Raw genomic sequence first — 23,225 nt, forward strand, 5'->3', positions numbered from 1 at the left:
AAAAATACCGTCTCTTGTGAAAGAGGCTTCATCGGTCCACAAAACATAACGTAAAAAATTTGGTTGTGCAATGATGTGATCCAGAAGCCATCGACAAAATTGAACTCTAGGATGATAATCGGCTGCAGTCATACCTTGAACTTTCTGAAAGTGGTAAGGATGGAGTTGTTGCTCGTATAGTACCCGCCAGACAGAAGCGTTACTCGTATTCATATTCTTAGCGACGTCACGTGTGCTATTTAATGGTTCATTGGCAACTCGCTGAAGCACCTCTTCTTCAAATTCGACCGTTCTTACGGTACGAGCAACACCAGTATCATGCATCTTGGTCTTAAACATGCCTGTCTCAACGAGCCGCCGATGAACCGCAATAAACTTTTGGTATCCAGGATGCTGTCATACATATGAGCGATAGTGTATGTACTAATCGAAACGGATAATTTTACGGGGTTAAATCAATATTAATCTTAAACAAAATGCATTTCTTGTTAAATTATTACGCCCGATAATATATTTAAAAAACTCTTGAGAAATTTAGTATAAATTAATTGAACGCAAAAAATGTTTGTCACTAACGACTAATATGCATTTGTTTCTTCAGGGGGGAGGAAATCCGATTTTCGCAACCCACAAACCGAATCAAGACATCCTGGCCGCGGCTTTAGCCAACACCGATGTGTTTCCACATTCTGACTCGTCCTTGGTCAGTCAAGGTAAAGCGAGTCTGCCCACGTCCCAGCTTAGTCCGGGCGGTGCGGGCGCCTTGTACCCGATGCACGTGGGAAACGTCCTCGAAACGAGCTTAACCCTGAGTTCTCCGATTATGACTCCGTTGGAAGTGCCCAGCACGAATAGTAAGAAAATTGATGATGAGGCTGATATTTTAAATCAAGTAAGTAGTCATTTTTGTTTGTATCTATTTAATGCATAGAATATCTGCGAGCGAACTCTCTAACTCGATAGAAAGAAAATGTTTTCTATTATAGAAAAAATATTTGAACCCTACTCTCGATCTTAACTCGTTCCGATCGGGTAGAGTTCGGGTTGCCGTCGGCAGTCTTCGGAATAGAAATATAGAAAGAGGTTGTATGGTCTTTGCCTAGTACCTTCGTCATTTTATTTTAGCACATCATGTGGTATTATTTATTGCTACGTTGTCCAAAAATTTAAAACGTTCCTATGCATAGTTTTCCCATACTGAATAGATTTATTCCCGCTGAAACTCCTTCATAAAGAAGTGTATAAATAAACGCCACCTTCCGGAATTTCTAAAAAGCTGGTATATCCAGATTGTTTCTCTACACAAAGATTCATTTAGACACCAGTTTTTTTAACCCGGCTGGTAAATAGAACTTAACGACCATATTTGATGTTTTCACTTTCTAAAGAACACATTTTTTTTGTATCTTTAGTTAGAGACGTGATATCAAAATGCGGTTTTTACTAAATTATTAAGCTTTGTTTTTCGCTCTTAATGCCGTAAAAAAACACACATGGTTGCATTTGAGTTTCTTAAAATAATCAGTCGAATAGCGTAAATTAGAAGTAGACGCCCCCTAGTGGGTTTTAGGAAAATTTTCCAATAATATCTTTTTGGTAGAAAAATAAAGCAATAAAAGAGCTTTTAAATAAAAGTTATTTTAAAAAAATCGGTGCAGCCAAAGCCTACTTCTTACCATTTTTCTCATTTAAGATATAAACTCTCCCCATAACTTTATTTGACATTTCACAGAAATGGTTGTCAAAACATGTTATATGAGTGAATACTTTGAATGAATACTATGACATACTATGAATGAATACTTTGTAGATTATTTCAATAATATTTTGGGATGCAAGTTATTAAAGGTTTTTTGGAAAAAATAGACTTAAAGTTTTTAAGTAGCTATAACGCCCTCTAGCGGTTGACCAATGAACTTCAAAATATTTTCCAGCTATTTTTTTTGGGCCACTTTTATACTAATTTTTTTTTCAACGCTCTACGATTATTGGGGCCTGAAATACAGCCGAGGAACATTCTTAATGGGACACCCTGTACGTAGAAAGGGTAACGAACATTTTATAATTTTGAACAAAAAACTGCACAGTTTAAAGCATAAACAAAATAACAACTTTTCGAATTCCTATAAAAACAGCACCGAACCCCATAAATTTCATCCTCGTATTCTTAACTTGTCCAATAGTGCTCTTTCTAACTAGGAAATACATCCTTTAAATATGGGCCTAAAGTTCAACTTACCACATTTTAATTCAAATTATGTTTCTGAACAACTTATAAGTGAAGCTGAAAGAATTCTAAAAACCAATGAACTTTACAAACCAGAGTGTGTGAGAGGGCAAATATCCTTTAAAATCAACAAATATTTAAAAGATAACAACATTGATCATCTTTATAATAAGAAAAATAACATAGTTTTAAAACAATTAAAAAATAAGATGGCCAAAGATTAGTTTTAACAAAAGCCGACAAGGGAAATTGTTATAATGAACAAACCAGATTATTTATCTAAGGTTACTCAGTTCCTAAATTCCAATAATTTTTGCAACTTACTAACAACCCTATGAATAAGTTTATAGCCCTATTAAAGTTTACTCTTAGACAAAGCCAGTTGACTCTTGATTATTTTTCCATATCCGAAAGAAAACTCATTCCCATGAATCCCTCCACTCCTCTCCTTTACTGCCTACCGAAAATACGTAAAGCTAACTACCCTGTTCGTCCAGTAGTTGCTACATGAATTCTCCTACTTCCAGACTTTCTTCTTCAAACTTCAACAATCCTTTTTCTATAAAAAATTCTTTTGAATTAACTTAACATTTATTTCCTATCCAGATACCACCCCAATCCAGGCTTATCTCTTTTGATGTTACTAACTTGTTTCCGAGCATACCTTCGAGTGATTGCATTTCAATACTCAGAGAATTACTTTATACTAACACTAATTTACCCAGTCATTTCATTTTGGATTTGTGTTCTCTAGTCAATTGTGTGCTCCTTCAAAACTTTTTTCAATTTGACAATAATTTTTTCGAACAAAAAACTGGATTAGTAATGGGCTCTAATTTGTCACCTTTTTTAGCCGAACTGTTTATGTATAAACTAGAACAACACATTTCGGAACACCATTTATTTAAAAAACATGGGTTCGCTACGTAGACGACATTTTTACTATTTTTAATGGAACCAAAGACGACCTAAAAAACTTTGTTGATTTCATTAATTCTGTTCATTTCAACATACAGTTTACCTATGAGTTAGAGAAAGAATCAAGTTTGCCATTTTTAGACCTTTTAATTACTAATCACAATAACCATTTTAAATTTCAAATTAACCTACAGCCACAGATACAGTAATACCCTTTACCTCTAATCATCCCTTTAGCGAAAAATTTACCGCTTTTAATTGTTTTTTTCATAGATTGTTCAATATTCCACTAAACGATATTAATTTCAAAAAATAATATAATATAATTTTACAAATCGCTCGAAACAATGGATATCCTATAAATGTTATTAAGAAGCTATACAACAAACATTTTTTCAAAAGACTTAATAAACCATTCCTTAGTAAACCCAACACCCTCGGATCTTATCGATCTATTATTTACTTTGGCAACGTCTCTTCTAGTGTTGCACAGTGTTTTAAGTCCAATGAATTTGTCACTAAACCTAATATTTGTTTTAAAACCAAAAACAACTTGGCAAAACATTTAGTAAACACTAAAGATAAAATACCGATAACACACCGATCTGGAGTTTACAAGTTAACTTGTTCCGACCCATTATGTGATATCTGTTATGTCGGCCAAAGCGGAAGGAAAATTGAAGTCAGAGTCAACGAACATTTAAGACTTATCACGCGAAATAAAAATACTTTTATTAACAATACCAATTGTCCTTTTGCGAACCACATATTAGAGTCTGGGCATAATTTTGATCCGGGACCTAACACTGAGGTTCTGCATGTCTGTGAGAAAGGGTTACAATTGGAACTGTTAGAAGCATTTGAAATAAATACGTATAATAAATATAATAAATAAGTATAACAAAAAGGCATAAGCATAATATAAACATTTAATAAAACATTTAAGCATAATAAATAAGTATAAATATAACAAAAAAGCGTAAATAATAAATAATTTACGCTTTTTTGATTCAATTAGCCCTAGAAAATAACTTTTACCTTTATTGTTTTTAACTCTTTCATCTTATAACATTTGTATTAATCAAAATTTAAAATCTTTTCTTTAACGTAACGCTAATATACAATATTTCCTTATAGTACCTTCTTTTAATATGTAGAAATGTGTATCGTCCTAAGTATACATTTTATATTTTGAATCATAGATGTCCTTATTGTACTATGTTTTTAATTTTAATTCTTTTATTTGTTGTTGTTTTTATTCCCGATAACAGGTAATTTTTGTTCTATTTGGTGAACGTATATGTTTTTTGTAATGTTCTGGTAAGTTCTAAATCTGTATTGTTATAGCGAATAAGCTATTTTTTAAAACTGTCTTGAATTACCTGTATTTTATTTTAGTATCTGATGATGGCTGTTTACACAGCCGAAATGCATAATACATTTACCTAAGTGACCTACATGCATTTTTCTTGGAGATAAAGACTTCCCCTATTTGTAATCTTTATATACACATTCTCCTACAAAATATGGACTTCTATTCAACTATTTATCTTTTCTCTACTGTTATAAAAATGTGAGACAGATTAGTAAATTCAACGAATAAATTTATTTCCCCAATAATAAAAAAAAAAATTATTTAACACACTGGTTAAAAAGACTTATAAATGATCTGACACTTTAATTTTGATATGTCTGTGTAAACGTCCACCCGAATCACTTTTTATTTCCACATTCAAAGCCTTGCTATATTGTTTTTGATGGGCCACCCTGTATATATATATTAGGTAATCCCAAAGATAAAAATCTAATGGAGCAAGTTCAGGTGATCTTGCTGGGTATTCGATTATCCCTATTCGTCCAATCCATTTGAATGAAAAAATTATTAAGAAATTGTCGCTCATTAGCACCACAATCAGGAGGTGTGCCATAGATTCTTTCATCAACATTTTCATTTTCTGTAGGAAATAGTCGTGTTGATTCTGGTGACAACGTATTTTGTAAAATTTCAAGATATCTTTCACCGGGGAAATAGTTATCAAAAAATATTGGGCCAATAATTCGATCCCTAATGGTTCCAGCCTACACATTAGTTTCTGCTTGACGTGTATGCTTGGTGCTCGCCCACTTGTTGTTGTTGTTTATTTCATTCTATTGTTGCCCAGGATGAAAAAATTAATGATGTTTAATAAATATGTGGTGGGAGACTGCAGGATTTTCATTTTACCTTAATCTACGACTCCACTGCAAGTATAGATTATTTCTTCACTAAAAAGAAAAGCTATGCGATAGAAATTTGCAAAGACCACATGATAAGATTTTGGCTTAAAATTTAAAACGGCATCAGCATCTACCTACGCATCTCACCATTCATAGTAAAAGTGCCTTCGTCTGAAAATAACACCTAGTATAAAAGAATTTGACTGTTATCAACCAAATTCATCATGGCTTCGCAAAATTCTAATCTACGATTAGGATCGTCCTCTAGCAGCTCTTAGGCTGGTTTCATTTTAAAGGCTCCTTTTTAGAATTTTTTAAGCTCCTTTTTACATATATTGAAATTCCGACCCACTTGTCTTGCCGAAGTGATAGGTAATTCTTCATAACTCAGTAAAATATCCAGTTTTCTATCCTAACTTACCGATTGTTGTTTTTACCCAGGAATATTTCTGATATGTTTATGAGTTCTGAATTGCTCCGCAATTTTACTCACAATTCTTTGACTCAGTACGGGCAACTTGAGGATGAACGGATGAGTTTCTTGAAATAACCCACAACTTCATTTTAAGTTAGCTTTCGGTTTCCAAACCCAATGATCATTAGGTTTTTGATTTTTAAACTTTGTGTTAAGTAGGACATTTTAGCGTAAATAAATACTCACGAATAATTAGTGTGTACTTACTTTACCAAAAAGCAATTTTCCAATAATACCTACTCATTATTTTGTGCGTTTTTTTATTAAACAAAAATTTTAATCATTGTATTTACTTAAAGGTAATAAATAATAAAATAAAAGTTTTTAATTTTCGTTATAGAAGAATTTTAGTGCCTGCACATCCTGTATTTTGACATTCTCTAATAACCCTTACAAATTTATTTATAGAATATGTTTTTTTAATTAATTTTTCCGTTAATAATTTTAAGGTACCAAAGAACGTTGATCTACCAATCACAATCACTGACCCAAACATCTCGCAAACGGTGGCGCACCAGTCGGCCGGACTTATGGAACTGAATCTACCCATTTCCGAAACTGGCCCCACTGTTGAAATGAACAGTCCCTCGTATTCGTACTCGTTGCCGACGTTGGACGATTCAGTCGGTATTTCACAGAAACATTTTGGTAGCAGTATGCCCCTGCTCACTGAAGATCTTGAGGTATGTTCAAAACTAAAAATTCACATTGTTTTTGTAAATAATATCAGATTTTTAAATAATAATAATACCGTTTATTAATTCCCAATACAATTAACAATTCAATATTTACATTGCTGTAAAAGAAATAATAATAATATAATTGTGCGGGATTAAATGGCCTAATTTTCAGCATCCTAACAATTAAGTAGGGGCTGTTGAAGCCACGAAGTAAACTTTTTATTTATTTTTGAATTTTTCTATAATCATATATAGAATCTATTTACAAAATAAAGAGGGAGAAAGAGAGATCAAGAGAAATGACACTATAAATGCAGCATTACGCCACATATTGTGTAATTAAATAGGTTACCTGTTAAACAAACTACGAAATTCTTTATTTAATGGAAAAGAGACGAATTTGTAAACATAGAAATTCCGTAATACCAAAGAAAGTAACAGAGGCCAAGGAGATACGGTTACAGGAGAAATGACTGGAAATCGAAGATTTTTACAAAAAGCATAATGATTTCCACTTCCAACAACAACATAGAATAAATGTGTTACCTGAGAAAGACTTTAACAGTTTAATTCAGGATAAAGTTTAAAAGGAAAACAACAAATATGTCAACGAAAGAGGACAAAGATTAAACAGATGGAAAGAACACATGGAAGGACTTGTCGAACAGGAACTAGAGCATATCATAATACCAACAGGCCTGAAAACAACAAGAAGAAGTTCGCATGACAATAAAAACACTCAAAAATGGGAAAGCACCGGGACCGGATCAAATACACGGAGAAATGCTCAAACTTATACAAAATGAACAACTGCCGCCTATGACCATACTTTTTAATAAAATATATGAGACTAGGGTAATAGCACAAGAATGGCTCGTCCACTTCCGAAAAAGGAAGATGCCATGAAGGGTGAAGAACACCGAATAATAAGTCTCATGAGTCTAGCTTTAAAGATCCTTTTAAATGTTATTCATACACGTATATATATAAAAAAAAAACTAGATCAGACATCGCAGAAACAAATTTTGGCTTTCGAAACAGTTTGGGCAGCATAGAGGCTTTGTTCAGTATATAGGTTCTAATATAAAGAGCACCTGATGTTAATCATTTACGCGTGCTTTATCGACTTCGTAAAACGCTTGGATAAAGTACAGCATCAAAAACATATCAAGATTCGGACAGAAACTGAAGTAGACCGAGAAGAGTAGAAAGGCATCCGCCTAATCAGACATCTGTATGTAGATGAGAAGGCAATAGTGTGGGTAGAACAAGAATTTTCTACAGAATTTCTTGTAAATAGATAAGTCAGACAAGGGTGTATACTCTCACCCCTATTATTCAACACATACATATTTAGAGAAGTTATTCAGGGAAGCATTACAAGATTCAACAGATGCTGTATCTATCAACGGTGAAAAAATCACTAATCTCAGGTACTCAGACAACACTGTACTGTCGGCTGATAGTGCCGAAGGCTTACAAAGAATAATATAGGTCTTGTAGTAAGCAAAACAAAAAAAGCACGAATACCGTTTTATGCCAACAACATCAGATTACAACTAAAACAAAGATTACACTGGGCAACAGTGATTCTGCGGCCTAAAAGGTGGAGTCAATTTTTTATAAGACTAGTGTGCTAAATACTAAATCAATATCAGATTTGTAAAATTGGCTTTAATTTTTGAGATAGAGACTAATAACTATTTTACTGAAGAAACCTACATAAAAATGCCAATATATTTAGAAAAATTGAACTCTTTTTTAAGAATAATGCAACAACTAAAAGAAAAAACTTAGGAGAGTCCCTTACTAAGGACCAGCAGTAGTCTGTCATCATGTGGCTGTCCCATCGACTTGGTATCTTTTTTCTATCATCCTAATGTCCTGGTGGAACCGTTCTTCTTGTTCTTCACTGAAATGACTGTGTAAAAAATGCAATTTAATGCTCATATTAGCTCCTAATCTGCTAAAATTTTGTAGCATTTTAGCAACTAATTCTGGATATTCTGGTGCTCAAATTCCCAAAAAATATTTGACTACTAAAACAAAGCTTAGTCATGCTTCAGATTTAATTTCTGTCATATGGTTTATGAATTCAGTGTCTTTTATAAGAGTACGTATTTGTGGTCCATCGAAAATACCTGCTTTCAATTTTTCCATACTGAGAGCTGTAAATTTTTGACACACATTTTTAAAACCCGTCACCAGTCTTATCAAGAGATTTAATAAATTGTTTCATTAGGCCAAGCTTGATGTGAAGTGGTGGAAGAAGGATATTGTCTCGGCTTTTCAGTGGTTTATGAACCACATTTTTTTTCCTACCTCTTAGCTTCTCTCAAAAGCTAAACCTTTCAATTCCAATGTTAATTTTTTGCTCGACTATCCCATAGACCAGTGTTACACAAACCCTTTTAAAAAATTAAATTTTTAACGGAACTCTAAAGTAAAAGCAAAAGCAATTATATGTAAATTGTTTATTAATAATCATACAAAAAAAGATAGATACAGTAAGTTGTGAATTAGTAAGCAAATGATAACACCAAGTTCATTTAATGCGAAGCATGTAATTGTTTTTTATTTCCCATCAACTGGGTAATGTCAGGCTTGATAGAAGAAAGTTGAATTCTCATGTCTGGTTCGGCATCCAGTCTATTGCGGTATTTTGTTTTTGTAGCTGTATATGCTGAAAATCCCGTTTCACACAAATACGTTGTTGGGAACCGCAGAAGAATATTCGAAACTTCTGTGGCAAGTTGTGGATATTCATCACGAACCCTGCACCAAAAATCATTTAGTGAAATTGTTTTGAACAATGATTCCATGCTTGTATCCGATGTCATTTCTAGAAATGATTCATAGATCTGATTTGACATATTTTCAGGCTTCTGCAATTTAGATGAAAAAGGGTTTTGAATCCATGAGTTCATTTTCAGTTTTGTATTCTGTTCTTCAGGAAAGTAAGATTCAAAAGTCCCTTGCAGATCATTGAGATATTGCACCAATTCAACAAATATTTCATTTTGAAATATTTCTGTATCACTAAGACTTTGGTGACTAAGGAACTCACTTAGCAATGAAAAGCTTTCGATTTCTCTCTTACCAAAACAAGTAATCCAAAAATCTAATTTTCTTTTAAAGGCAGTTATTTTGTTGTTAGCATTGAAAACTGTTGTCTGTTTTACTTGTAGTGACAGGTTTAATTCGTTAAGTTTTCCAAACATGTCTGCTAAAAATGCTAGTATAAATAACCAGCTTTTATCGAACAAACGGTATTTTAAATTAAAAGGAAGATCTGTAAGAAAAGCTTGTAATTCTGTTCTTAGTTCAAAAAGCGTTGTCAAAGTTTTACCCCGAGACAACCATCTCACTTCAATATGGAGCAATAGTGTTTTATGATCGCTACCATAATATTCACATAATATTGAGAACAATCGGGATTGTAGTGGACGTCACTTGACAAAATTAATTATTTTTACTGACTCATCAAGAACCAATTTTAGATTTGGTGGCATTTTCTTAACCGCAAGTGATTGTATATGCAGGATGCAGTGGCTGGAACTACAATTTGGCGCTTTCATTTTTATTCGTCATATTGCTCCTGCTGTTCTACCTGTCATTGCCTTGGCTCCATCGGTACAAATATCAATGCAATCATTCTAATCGAGTTGGTTTTCTTCAAAAAATATGTTAATCGTGTTAAAAATTTCTTCTCCGGTTATGTTAGTAGGGAGCGATGAGCACATAAGCAAGTCTTCTTCGAGGTAATGTTTATATGGATATCGTACAATTACTAGCAAGATGGCCAATCCAGCAACATTAGTCGACTCATCCATTTGCAAGACGAATTTGGTATTTTGAAGCCGTGCAACCAGTTCTTGTTTTATGTTTGCTGCGATATCCCCAATTCGGCGCGTAACTATATCGTTTGAAAGCGGCACTGTAGAAAGATGCTTTACAGATTTTTCGTCGAGCATACATTTTGTTATGTCTACCACAAATAGTTTTATTAGCTTTCCAGCGATAGTGTGCGCTTCTCCTGCTTGGGCAATGCGGTAACTAACCAAATACGATGCCTATGTGGCATTTTCATTCACAGTCTGAGTCGCATACGTCATAGTTTTTTGGCTTCTTAATAATTGTTCTTTTTTACGTAGAAAAAAATTTTTACTTTTGTTTTTGAAGTCGGGATTTACAGTTTCTAAATGTCGGCGCATCTTAGCAGGTACCATCGAACTATTGCACAACATACAAAGAGGCGAGCCGTTGGAAACAACAAATCCGAGATTAATGTATGATTCGTCATACTTTCGTTTTTTCACCTTCAGTGTGTCATTAGATGTTTTACTACTTGAACTTGAATCCATAAAATTAGAACTTGACGCCGTCATATCACCTTGATTTGAATTTGACGCATCATCCAAGCGAACCACATTTTTTGCAACAACTTTAAGCCAGCGCTCCATTCTTCTTTAACACTAATTTGATTTGGTCAATTTTATGACAAATAGTATCTCTTGACGCACGAAATACAAGATTTTACAACCACTACGAACAACAACAAGACAAGCGAACATAAAATACTAAGCGCGGTGTGAGTACATTTTGCGGTACGTTGCTCGATTAATAAATTCTCCGCGCCAAACAATCCTTCTTTATATTATACCAGCAACCATCGAATCATCTCGAATTCCTCAGAAACTTCGGAGAGCCAGACGATTTTCTCCGAAGTACGCGTCGAGGCATGAGCACGAGAAACAGCGTGACGAACCGAGGTCATTCGATTGCTTATAGTTCGGGGGCGAATGGTGGCGTACCAGTAACGCTGTAACATTTCGATGTAATAGGTCGGGCATTTACCTAATAATACATATATTAAAATTTCTTATATGTACCAGTAACACCTATAAGTAGGCATTTCGTTTTGGTTGTTTATTTTTATTTTAGGTAACTTTATTCTTATAGGGTCCACTTTAATACATGCGTTCATTTATTATGACTGCTAGCGGAGCCCTACCGGTGGTTTCGCGGAGCACCGGGGCTCCGCGGAGCACACTTTGAGTAACGCTGCCATAGACAAATGAAACAGGGGTATTTAGTATATCCACTTTGTTGGCTCAATAAGATATTCACCATTTTCAAATCGACGCACTGATGTTGGGCATATAAAATCTTTTCTAAAACAATTTTAATATTTTGGTATTCTTCTTTTAGTTTGGTAGCATGACCGATTGGAACCGAAGCAAATATATATTTCCATTGTGCAGCAATACACATTTTAGACTTATTGAGCTATTTATAAAAAGCCTTCAATATTCAGGCTTACACTACCGCTCAAAAGTATTTGCTCACATATGACTGTTTTAAAGTTATAACTAAAAATAATAAACCCATCAGTTATTCTTATGAAACGGTTTATTTATAACAAAATGAATATAAACAATACATTTTTCAATTAATTAAATTTAAGAAAATCAAATTTTGGATTCATCTACATGTCCGCCTCGATTTTTAATAACAGCTTCACCGAGTTTCGGTAGTCTTCTAATTAATTTGTCCAAAGTTTCCTGAGGTATCTTGTGCCACTCTTCTTGGATGATCCTCCACAAGTCTTCTTTTGATGTGGGGCATGATTTTTGCACTTGTCTATCCAGTTCATCCCACAGTAATGCGATAGGATTGAGGTCCGGTGATACCATAACTTTCAGAAGATGTTGCCTTTGTAATTGACCTAAATATTGCTTGCATAATTTCGACGTGTGCTTGGGGTCATTTTCATGTTGAAAGATGAAGTTTTCCCCAATTATTCGAGTACCAGAAGGAAGTACATTGTCACTTAAAATTGTTTTGTAACCCTCTTTTCGAAGAATTCCCTCTATTCTAATTAGATCGCCCACTGCAGATCCTACGAAACAAGCCCACACCATCACCGAACCATCGTGTTTAACTGAGGCCACCGTACAGTTCTTAGCGACCCTTTCATTGGCATAACGGCGAAAAAACGATGACAATCGTCAATAAGCAAGCGAAATTATTTACCAATGTTACACAAAATCAATTCTTGAGGACTAAACACCTTTAAATGTTTCAAATTTCATCGGAAACGAGCTGTAAACAGATTAGTTTTTTAGAGGAAGTGCATATGTTCACTACATTATTTGTTATTTGCAAGACTATTTTTAAATACTCCGTGTTTTTCAACGAACCATAGTTGATGGGTATGCTGTTTAACGATATATGCAATTTACAAAAGAGATACAATCTAAATATAGGTATAAAGATAAGATTTTTGTATCTAATTTAAAATATTAAAAAGAATACATGGTGGGCAAATACTTTTGAGCGGTAGTGTATATTCGGGAAGGTCCATAATAATTAAGACTTCGGAAACATTGTTACAAAATACAAGAATACAGTAACGAAGAAGGTCTTGCTCCCTGGTCCTAAAGGATGTAATAGTAACACCAGGTTGAAGACGGTGTTTTTATTTTAGTCTAGACGCAAGAATTTCGGTTAATTTTTTTGATAACTTCAAATCACGAACCAAGTCATTAAGCTCCTCTTGAGAAAATCCTTGTGAAAGTAGTTCTACAAAAACTACTTTCTTCGAACTAACTTTCACTGTCGCTTGTTTGATTGTCTGACATCTCTAACGTTTTAACGTCATCATAGTTTGTAGTACATGATCCGGAGAACAGTGGAATTGGCAAATCATCGCTGTACAATACTAGGGGTTTAGCCGATTCCACATTAGGATAAACCCAAGTATGTACCGGTTAATACCTTTCACATTCACTGCACAAAAAAAACAATCATTAAAATGATTAGTTGGCTCAGTCCATATTATCGGCACTCCAAATTCAAGCCCTTTACGTCTTCCGTGACTCCAGTATCGTAAAGATTCTAGACGAGATATACACACGATATTGGGCACCCAATATTTATTCTTCTGTGTAAGTTTTGTAACTCTGTGATATTTTTTCTTTGCCTCTAAAAACAATATTTGCGACATATATAACAAAAACTGTTAGGGTTGTTAGCACGAGGTTTACGTGGGAAACTCATATTTTTCACGACAGAAAGAACTTTTATACTTAAAATAAGACATAAGCTGATCACTTCAAGTTTCAACAAAAATATGTGAACTGATTACAAAATTAATTTATTTGTGAGTACTCGAATTAAAAATATATCCAAATATTTCTTATCTTGTCTCCTTTAATTTACGAACGAGAGCCAGTCCAAAAAAAAGTAAATGCATACTGTGCGTGACTAATCTGTGAAAAAGTGTTTACAAAAATGTTTACTAAAGTGTTGTTGTAAATGTTTACAAAAATTGATAACAAAATTAATGCCGCAGATTTTTTTTATTTTTTTTTGTTCCGCAGTGTTATACTTTGTATTTTTAAAAGTCCAAAATATTTTAATAAATTGTTTGAAATATTTAAATTTTTTTCCTTATATTTGAGGATTTTTATTGATGTTTCGCCGATATTTACTTAATTTCCAATTATACATTTTAGGATGCGAATTCGATTTCGGCCAAACAAAAACCCTTCAAAAGTTCCAACGACAAGGAGGACAAGTTCAGTCATCGTTTAGGCTCATTTTCAACCCACACCGATGAGTTGGCATCGTCCAGGGAAGAGGTGGTTAAAACCAGCAGTGTCTTTGACATCGAGTCCATGCCCATATTAACGGACGACGTTATAGAAGACAGTGGGTCAAGTATGGGCTCGACAAAACCTCAAAGGTAAGAAATCGGATTTTTGAAAATGTATGTTGGCTATTTTCGGCCCGCTGCACAAAACGCAAATTTCACATTTCTTCCAGGGAATAAAGAAGACTCAAATCGCATGAATTTTATACTAGGCTTCGCCTTTGGTAGAAAATTACCAAATTACCCCTTTTTCATTTATGATAATTCATCGATTGCCGTTAATATAGGGTGTGATTTTAAGGAGAAGAGAAGTTATCAAACTAAATCTCTCAGTTTTTTATCTACAGGATGTTAAAATTTGAAGAAAAATTGGTACCCTACTGATTTTTCTAAAAACCAAACTTATTTTTGAAATCTCCATTTATTTTGGAGCAAATGTGGTTAATAGACTTACTGTCATACAAGTTTTCGCGTAAAAAAAATAAAACTAAAAACTTTTTTTCCTTCAGTTCAGTGAGACTGTTTTTGATATTTTGTTGAATTGTATTTAAGAAACTGAAAAAACAAGTATGAGTATTTGAAAATAAAAATATAAGCACTTTAAATGATTCTTAAAGCTAATGAAATAAAACTAGTTAGTAGGCTGAATAAAGAAGAAGCATCATAGTTTTTGATGTGTCTTTTCACATAGATGAATGATGACAGATCAAATACAAAACGCGGGCTTGAAAATCTGACATCACCATTTTGTAAACTAGAGAAGGTAGCAATGAGAATATGAAATTGATTATGTTATCTCAATTTTTTAACAACAGATCTAATGACTGTGGTGAAACTATAGAATTTTACTAAAACAACAAATTCAGCGCATCGAAAAAATTTAAACTTTCCATGTGTTCTATAGATGTTCATAAAATTGTTTAAAACATAAAAACTAATGCTTATGGCACAGATAAAATCAAAGATCAATCAAATAAACAGTTAAAATATTGCAGTCCATTTATTGATCCTTACATAACTAATATTATTAACAGTTGCGTAAAACAAAATTATTTTCCTCAAAGTTGGAAAACTGCAATAGGAATACCTTTACCAAAATCAAAAAAAAAAACCAGAGACCCTTAATAATGACTTACGTATTATAGCAATTTTACTTGCCATTTCGAAAATAATGGAGAAAATTTTATACATCGTGCCGAAAAAAAAACTGGAACATTAAAATTTAGGAAGGGAATTGTCTCCTAGTCTATTATAGTAAATCGCATTCCTTGGGTATGGTATGCATATTTACGCTGATTCACGCTGAATGAATTTTTGGAGTCTTAATAATTACATATTTGAATAATAATATTGATACAAAACATTTTTATTTTTCGATATTTATTTTTATTTGGAACACATTTTATAAATGAACCAAAACTAACTAATACCTTTTTTGATAATATGGAATAAAAAATTATTAATAGTTAGGAAGCGCACGGTCGTTATCAATTACAGCTTGCAAACGTCGTGGCATACTTAAAATTTCTGGTTTAGTTGTCTGGTTTAAAGTTTCTGGTATATTCTTTGGTTATTTGGTCCCATGCGTCATCTATCTTTAGGCGTATTTCATTCTGATTTCTAGGCCTAAAGTTATCTTTATACATATATTTTATCTGGTATTTTGCCATTATTGCACAATTGAAAGGTTTTTTCATCCGAAAATATTACCGTTTCCCATATATTGTTTTGGTGTGCATATTGATGAGCAAATTCTAATCTCTGTTTGTTTGCTTCAGTCAAAAATATTTTATTTGTTACACAGCAACTTTTAATTTCTGAATTTCTTATCCTACTACGAGCTGTATTAGCAGAACCAGGAAAATGCGTGTCTTCTTTTGCTTTTATTGTTGTTTCAAACGGATTTTTTCTTAAAAAGCCATATAACTATCTATCTTGAATGTCGTTTGAAATTTTTGGTCGACCAGAACCTGGATTTCTTACAATAGCCCCATATTCTGCAATTTTTGCCTTAGCTAAGGAAACGGTATTTTTACTATTACTATTAATGCCCAATTCTTCTGCGATTCTTCTTATAGGAACTTTTGTTGAGGAGATAATGCAGACATTTTTAAAGAACAATTTTGTTGACGCGGCTGTCACAAAATTAAATTTGCTTTAGCAACATCAAAATATATTATTCTAATAGACCAAGAGATTTGGGAGATTTTGCTGTCCCAGTTTTTTTCGGCACGATAGTACTTTTAGTTTTTCAAACTATTATTTTTAAAATTAAATGCATAATTTAACCGGAGGGAAATTTATTATATTATTTTATCGCACATGTGAGCGATCCGATTAAATGTAACGCATATTGTATATAGTGGCGATTTCAACAGGATGTTAGTATGAGGCCTTGGCAGAAAGAATGTTAGGGGATGTCTATCATTAAGCCTAGGCACCATGAAAGGTACACCAGAAAGAGGTACAGGACTATCAATTAATGCATTCAGTAATCCATGCAGGAATTTTACAGAGATCATTCTTCTGAGATGTAATGGATGAAGATTAAAGCGTTCTAATAGTTTCCGATGATCAAACCCTCTAACTGGATATATGCCATCCTGCCTGAAGGCCAAAAACTTAGCAAATCTACGCTGAATAGATTCAAGGAGACCAACATGATTCTGATAGAGCGGGTTCCATATAATGCAGGCAAACTCCAGTTTTGATCTCACAAAGCAACAGAAAAGCAGCCTTAATGTAGATTCCAAAGTAAAACTCTGAGAACTTTTAATTATGAACCCAAGCCTTCTCAGGGCTGACTTGACTATGTTATTGAAGTGTGGAACGAAAGTAAATTCAGAGTCAAAGGTGATACCAAGATCAGTAATTTGCTCTAATCTACTCAAAATAGTATCATTAATAAAGTAATGAAAATTTAAGGGTGTTTTTGATCTAGAGTAACTAAACACCCTACATTTAGCCGCGTTCAAGACCAACCTGTTAACAGCGCACCATACCTCCAATGTATTTAGACAGTTCTGATAAAAAAACACAATCCTCCAAACCATATACATTTAAATATAGCTTCAAATCATCGGCAAAAGCCAGCCTATGACAAATGAGTGACTCAATCAAGCCATTCATAAAAAAACTAAACAGGAGTGGACCCAGGTTCGAGCCCTGTGGTACACCCGACATTACGTTAAAAAGTTTGAATATTGAGATCTATCAATCAAGTAGGAATGAAATAAATTAAATAATCTCCCTAAAAAACCATACTGAGTTAATTTATGCAGCAAAATATAGTGATCTATTCGATCAAAGGCTTTTTGGGAGTCGGTATAAATAACATCGACTTGAGTATTAACATCAAGTGATTCACAGATGTGGCTAGACAGACAGGATAAATTAGTAACACAAGATCGCCCGCTAAAAAACCCATGCTGGTCTACAGAGATGAGTTCTTTTGCGTGACTAAATAGCGACCGATTCAGGATAATTTCGAAAATTTTTGAGAAGTTACAGAGTAATGAGATTGGCCTGTAGTTCACGATTTGATCAGAGTCCCCAGCTTTTAAAATAGGTATTATTTTAGCAGTCTTCCAAATTTCAGGAATCTGTTTTGTTGACAGTATTAAGTTGAAAATGTAGGTCAGCGGATCAGCCAGGATACCAATGCAATCTTTAACCAAGAAGCTATGCACATCGTCTACACCAGAACTTATTTTTGAGTTTTTTACTAGCCAAAATAATCTGGGAAGCATCAACGTTGGAAATGTCAAAGTAGGGCACATTATCAGACGTCGACGAATGGTTAATGAAATTTGATTGTATAAATGCCTCACCAAAAAACAGTGCAAAAGCATCAACTATGTCTTGTGGGCCTTTAATTACCACGTCATCGGGTAGCCTCATCATACCAGGAATCCAGCCTTCTTAGAACCAATAAAATTCCAAAAGCTTGATGGGTCCAAAGAAATATTCCTTTCGGTGTTTGATATATACAACTTATATTCATTGCGTATTTGTACTTTGATAAGGCGTCTAAAAGAATGGAATTTATTTTAAAAGAATGGAGAATTGTACATTTTAAAGTCCTTGAAAGCCTTTTCTTTCCTATAAATGTTCTTAATCAATTCTCGAAAATAATAATCTGGAAATCTTCTTTTACGTTGCTGCTTAAGAGGAATGTGTGTGACAAATATGCCATTAAATATATTATATAGGGCTCCACATGCATCATTAACGTTAGAGAATAAATACACAGTAGACCAGTCAGCTTCAAGGATCGAGTTATAAAGGAGATGGAAGAATGAGATAAGTTTTTATTAAGCTGAAAATTATGGACACGTTGGCCTGAGTCAGTAAAATCAATTTCCAGTGCAGGGTGATGCAAATCCTCCAAGACAAAAGGCACATCACTACGAGAAACAGTACGGGTGAAGTTAGATAAAACAAGATCCAATAGTCTGTTATTATAGTTTAGGATGTGATTACACTGAACAAGGTTAAAAGTGTTAGCAAAATTATTCATAGCAATATACTTTTGACTAACATGATTACCTGTAGGTGAGTTAATAGAGAAATCAGACACGTTAAAATCGCCCACTATTATTATATTATGGTTTAGCTTTGATATTAAAAGTGTAAACTGATCCAGAAATTGCTCGAAAATTACAGATGTGATAAATGGTGGGATGTACAAAACAATCATGTAAAATATCTGTAACTTTAACTATCGTCGATTACTTTCTGATCTTTAGTAATGTACTTAAGGCAATTTCTTATAGCCATCACTTGGTCTTGTATAGCCATCATAAAGCCTTCAGTTTTAGGAAATAGATCTCCACGAGTCAACCAGTAGTTCGACGTTTCAGAGTCGACATGTTCGGCATTAAGTTCGTGAGGATGCTTTTCGTGTATTGCCTTCTGCTTCCATGTGTTAACTTTAATGGCTGTGTGCTCTGATCTTGTTACAGTAGTGTGTTCTGCTATACCTGCTCGGAGATTCAAGGGTGTGTATCCGTTATCCGCTAGCACCACTGCTCTATGAAGAGAAGAGGTTTCCCTCATAGTCAGGAAGTATTTCTGAAGATCTGCTACTTGTTTTTTGAAGAGAAAAGAAATATCAGTTAGTCCTTTGCCACCCTTGGATCTGGGAAGAGTAAGTCTTTCGATGGCTGACTGAGAATGGTGTGCTCGAAACGTCGTGAGGGTTGTTCTGGTCTTTCTCTCAATCTCCTCTATATCAGTCTTTGTCCACCTAATGACTCGAAAAGAATACGTTAAGACTGGGATAGCGTAGGTATTAACCGCTTTAATCATGTTCTTACCATTCAGTTTAGTTTTTAAAATTTTCTTAAGACGATTGATATATTCCTTTTGGAGGTTTTGCTTCATTTTCTTGTGCTCTGTATGGGCTGACTGATATACGCCCAAGTACTTATAAGTTTGTAGCGTTTTATTTTTCTACTCTTATTTTCACTAACGCTCCATTGATATTTCATTAATTTCAATAATTATATTAATAATTTCAGTCAACTTCTTTTATCGATATTTCTTTAAATTCACACTGTCAATGACACATTACTACTGTAACGCATCACTCTCCTGGTTTTATCATTCATGCTTTCTGTTGACGGTCCGTCACTCTTCTGGTTGGTCTTGATTGATGTTTTCTCTGATTGGATTGACATTGACAGTGTTACGTGTGGGAGGTGAAATTCCCACCGTACAGATATATTAGAAACTGATTCCAATATCAAGCTTTATCAGAAAGCATCTATTTTTTCCATACAATAGCAACTGTATTATCTAGGACACTGGGTGGCAACTTTGAATAAAAAACCGCTTTATACACAAACAAACTAATTATTTAATTTCCAAGAAATAAATGTGGCAACATAGGATATCAAAATATTTAACAGAATTCACATGCACCCTCTCTCATTCACTCATAAAAACCTTATCTTTATGAAAGCTACAAACTAAAACTAAATAATTACAAAAATGTTGACATTTGCAACGAATTATGTCAAAGCCAAAGTAAACACAGTTGGCACAAAATAGTTAAAATTACATAAAAATGGTTTCAAAACACTTACAGTAGTCTGTAAATTCCAGTATTTATACTCCAAACAGGACACTTTTTGTTTTCACTTTTTACAGGTTGTTTGCACTCACTTCTTTTTGTTTACTTGCACCTTTACACCTTTAACACTTGTTTGTTTGCTTTACTACATATTTGACATTACAAAGAGTACAAAGCTACAAAGACCCAATCTGTATACTCAGTCACCCAGCACAAAGGTTACCAACTTGTAATTCTTCCAGGCTAGAAATTTACGGTTTTCGTGGATAAATTAAATTGATTGAACTGACTCGTTCACAGGTTTAATTAACTTCATAATTAAAAACCCTTCAACTGATAACTTGTATAAAAGTTTCTTGGGGCAGAAACTATTAATTTTAAAAACAAAACATCACTGGCGCGTGAAAATCGTAAAAGAAACGATTAGGCGGGTCGAGACGTCACCCTCTTGAGCTTTTGTCAGTAACTCGACTACTGGAACACTGATCGGTCAATATTACATTTTTGCATCGCGCTGCTTGGTTCCCGGTAACCTTTTTTTGTACGACGGCAAAACTTAAACGGGGCGGCTTCTTTGACTGCGTTATTTATAGATTTTCTTTTGACTTCGCACAGCTTTGTCGTGCCGATTAGACTACGTAAAAAGCAATGTGAGAAAGGAAGATATGCAAACATATTTAAGTTAAATTTAAAATAAATGGTTGCGTTGTTCGCAACAGACAGCTCAGGCGAGAGGTGGAGTCGTAACTTATTTAGTCGGTACTGCATCCATTTTTCGAGGACTTGTTCCCGTGTCGCAGGTAGAAGCGCACGTAAAAGGCCAGTTTTTTATTTCCGAAGTTTGTGAAGCAGGAAGTGGCCAATATGGTTTATAATTTATAGTCCTTAATCTTGTTCCTTTAGGGAACTGTTTATTTCATAATTCTGGTGCAGGATGCCCAAGATTTTAATGGATAGATAATGAAACTTAGCAAGGTGAGTGTGTCACATTTTGAACGCCATTCATTTTTTTATCGACAGTGAATACAATGGCAATCGTTGTTTTAGGATTTTACTTTTCCGTTTTACTTTTCCGTTTTCCTCTTTATTCTTCTTCAATTGTTGATGGCTGCAGGCTTTTGATTTCCCCGGGAAATTGCTGAAAGCGGTGGAGCTGGGACCAGAACTACAACTAGTATTAGAGATTCCCAGTCCAGATAGTTGAGCTACAAATGGCATATATTTACAGCCTCGATTTTGAAGGCCAGCCGTTCATTTCTTGGAGGAATATACAGGCCAGTTTATTCCATTTATTTAAATATTACTAATCATAGATTTGTCTCATTTATTTAAATTTTTATTAATATACCTTTTATTTCAATTTAATCTTACAAATATTTAATTAATGTCATGATTTAATTTAATGTCAATTTCTTATCTATAATATTAGTTATTTTTTGTTCAGTATTTTTCAGTACCCTTTTTTGGTAATTAAGTAGATATAAAACGGTTAAGGCTGATATGCCTTAGGTAAAAAGGTTCATGAACTTTCCCCTGCATAATACAAATATTTACTAAAAACTTTAATAGTTGCAATTTATTTTTCAAGTGCTGAAATCTACCTAGTAGCTTAATCATAATTTAAATGTTACTTTTGACAAACTTATTTTATTTAATCATATCAACATTATTTATATTTTAATTCATAATAAATTATTAACATTTAACAGATTAGAACATGAGGTGTATACATATCTTTGATGTAAATATAATTTGGTTAATTGTTAAGATATTTTTTTTGTCTCTTTAAATCTACTTTATCCAGGGTCATTTAATTGTTAATTTAAACCTATATACCAAGTGTTTTTCTTAGTTTTCTTTCATTTATAAAAAAAAAAAACTAAGTGGCGCCCTCTTATTTAATAGTTATAATCAAGTTTAGATTCTTTAATAGCCAGTCATAAGTGAACCATCGAACAATCCCAAGCCTCCAATAATTCTGAGCTACCGTCTGCAAACTCTTGGCAAAATAGTAACACTGTAAAGTTAACGTCGCAAGTTTCCCCTTCTTCCATAGCCCGAATGAGACTACCATCTTGTAATTCAATACAATACAATACAATCGGCAAGAGTAAGGCTCAAGAGACAAGAAAGTTACATTATTGACCGCTTAATCGAAAAAAAAATTAAATTGTCAAAAAAGCGGTGGCGTACCATAATTTTTCCTATAAGTATCAAGTAGGTAGCCTTCTGAAACGCCACTGGAAATAATAAATTTATTTTAATCCCACCAAAGGAGGGCCTTTATGATGACAAGTAAGCCTACCAAATGGGCTGAAAGGATTTTGAAGAATTAATAAAAAAAAACGATTTTATTAAAAAACTTTTACATTCTGTATCTAGAAAACAAAACAAGCTAGGACATACGTTTTTATGAAAAAAAGTTCTTATTTTTGGCTGGTAAATACGCCCTTGAAATCTTTGCACTCAATTTTGAAAATCACCCTGTATAGTTCAAAATTTCCTCTTTTGAGAATACGTGTAAATAAAAAATATTTTATTTTTAATTTAATTTAATTTTACTTTAATTACCTTGATAACGGTAGTAGATATAACTACCGAAACGTTGGTTCAAATTAGGTATTTTTAAAAAAAGTAGGTCTTCTTGTTGTTCTTTATCGTTTTTTAATTGTAATATTCATAACAAAGTTAGGTAGGAAATTGAAGAGAAGAAACGAGCTCAGAGATTAATAGATTGAACCTCAGCTCCTAGGTATATAAAAAAATCTATTATACCTCAAGTAAATTATTGTATTTAAAACTTATTGAACTTAAATTAAATTAAGTATATCGAACGGTATCGTTACAGATTTAAGTTCATATTTCTTTTAAATACGTGAATAAGTCTATTTTCTTCTTCTTTTCAATTGTTGAGCGTGTGAGATAAAACTTTCTAAATTGATTTTTGCTATAAGTGACGTAATACCCAATATAAT

The 23,225-nt window shown here is 33.5% G+C and overlaps 1 protein-coding gene across 1 annotated transcript in view; it reads left to right on the forward strand.

Annotated features, from left to right (window-relative positions):
- LOC126741140 (titin-like) overlaps positions 1-23,225 on the forward strand; it is a 177,162-nt gene that overhangs the window by 143,302 nt on the left and 10,635 nt on the right. The window contains exons 22-24 of the mRNA XM_050447482.1: positions 602-892; positions 6,287-6,520; positions 14,038-14,267. Coding sequence (XP_050303439.1) covers positions 602-892; positions 6,287-6,520; positions 14,038-14,267 — 755 coding nt within the window. The remainder of the gene's footprint in view (positions 1-601; positions 893-6,286; positions 6,521-14,037; positions 14,268-23,225) is intronic.

This window comes from Anthonomus grandis, chromosome 10 (genome assembly GCF_022605725.1).
Source record: "Anthonomus grandis grandis chromosome 10, icAntGran1.3, whole genome shotgun sequence".
In the NCBI taxonomy this organism is placed as follows: Eukaryota; Metazoa; Arthropoda; class Insecta; order Coleoptera; family Curculionidae; genus Anthonomus; species Anthonomus grandis.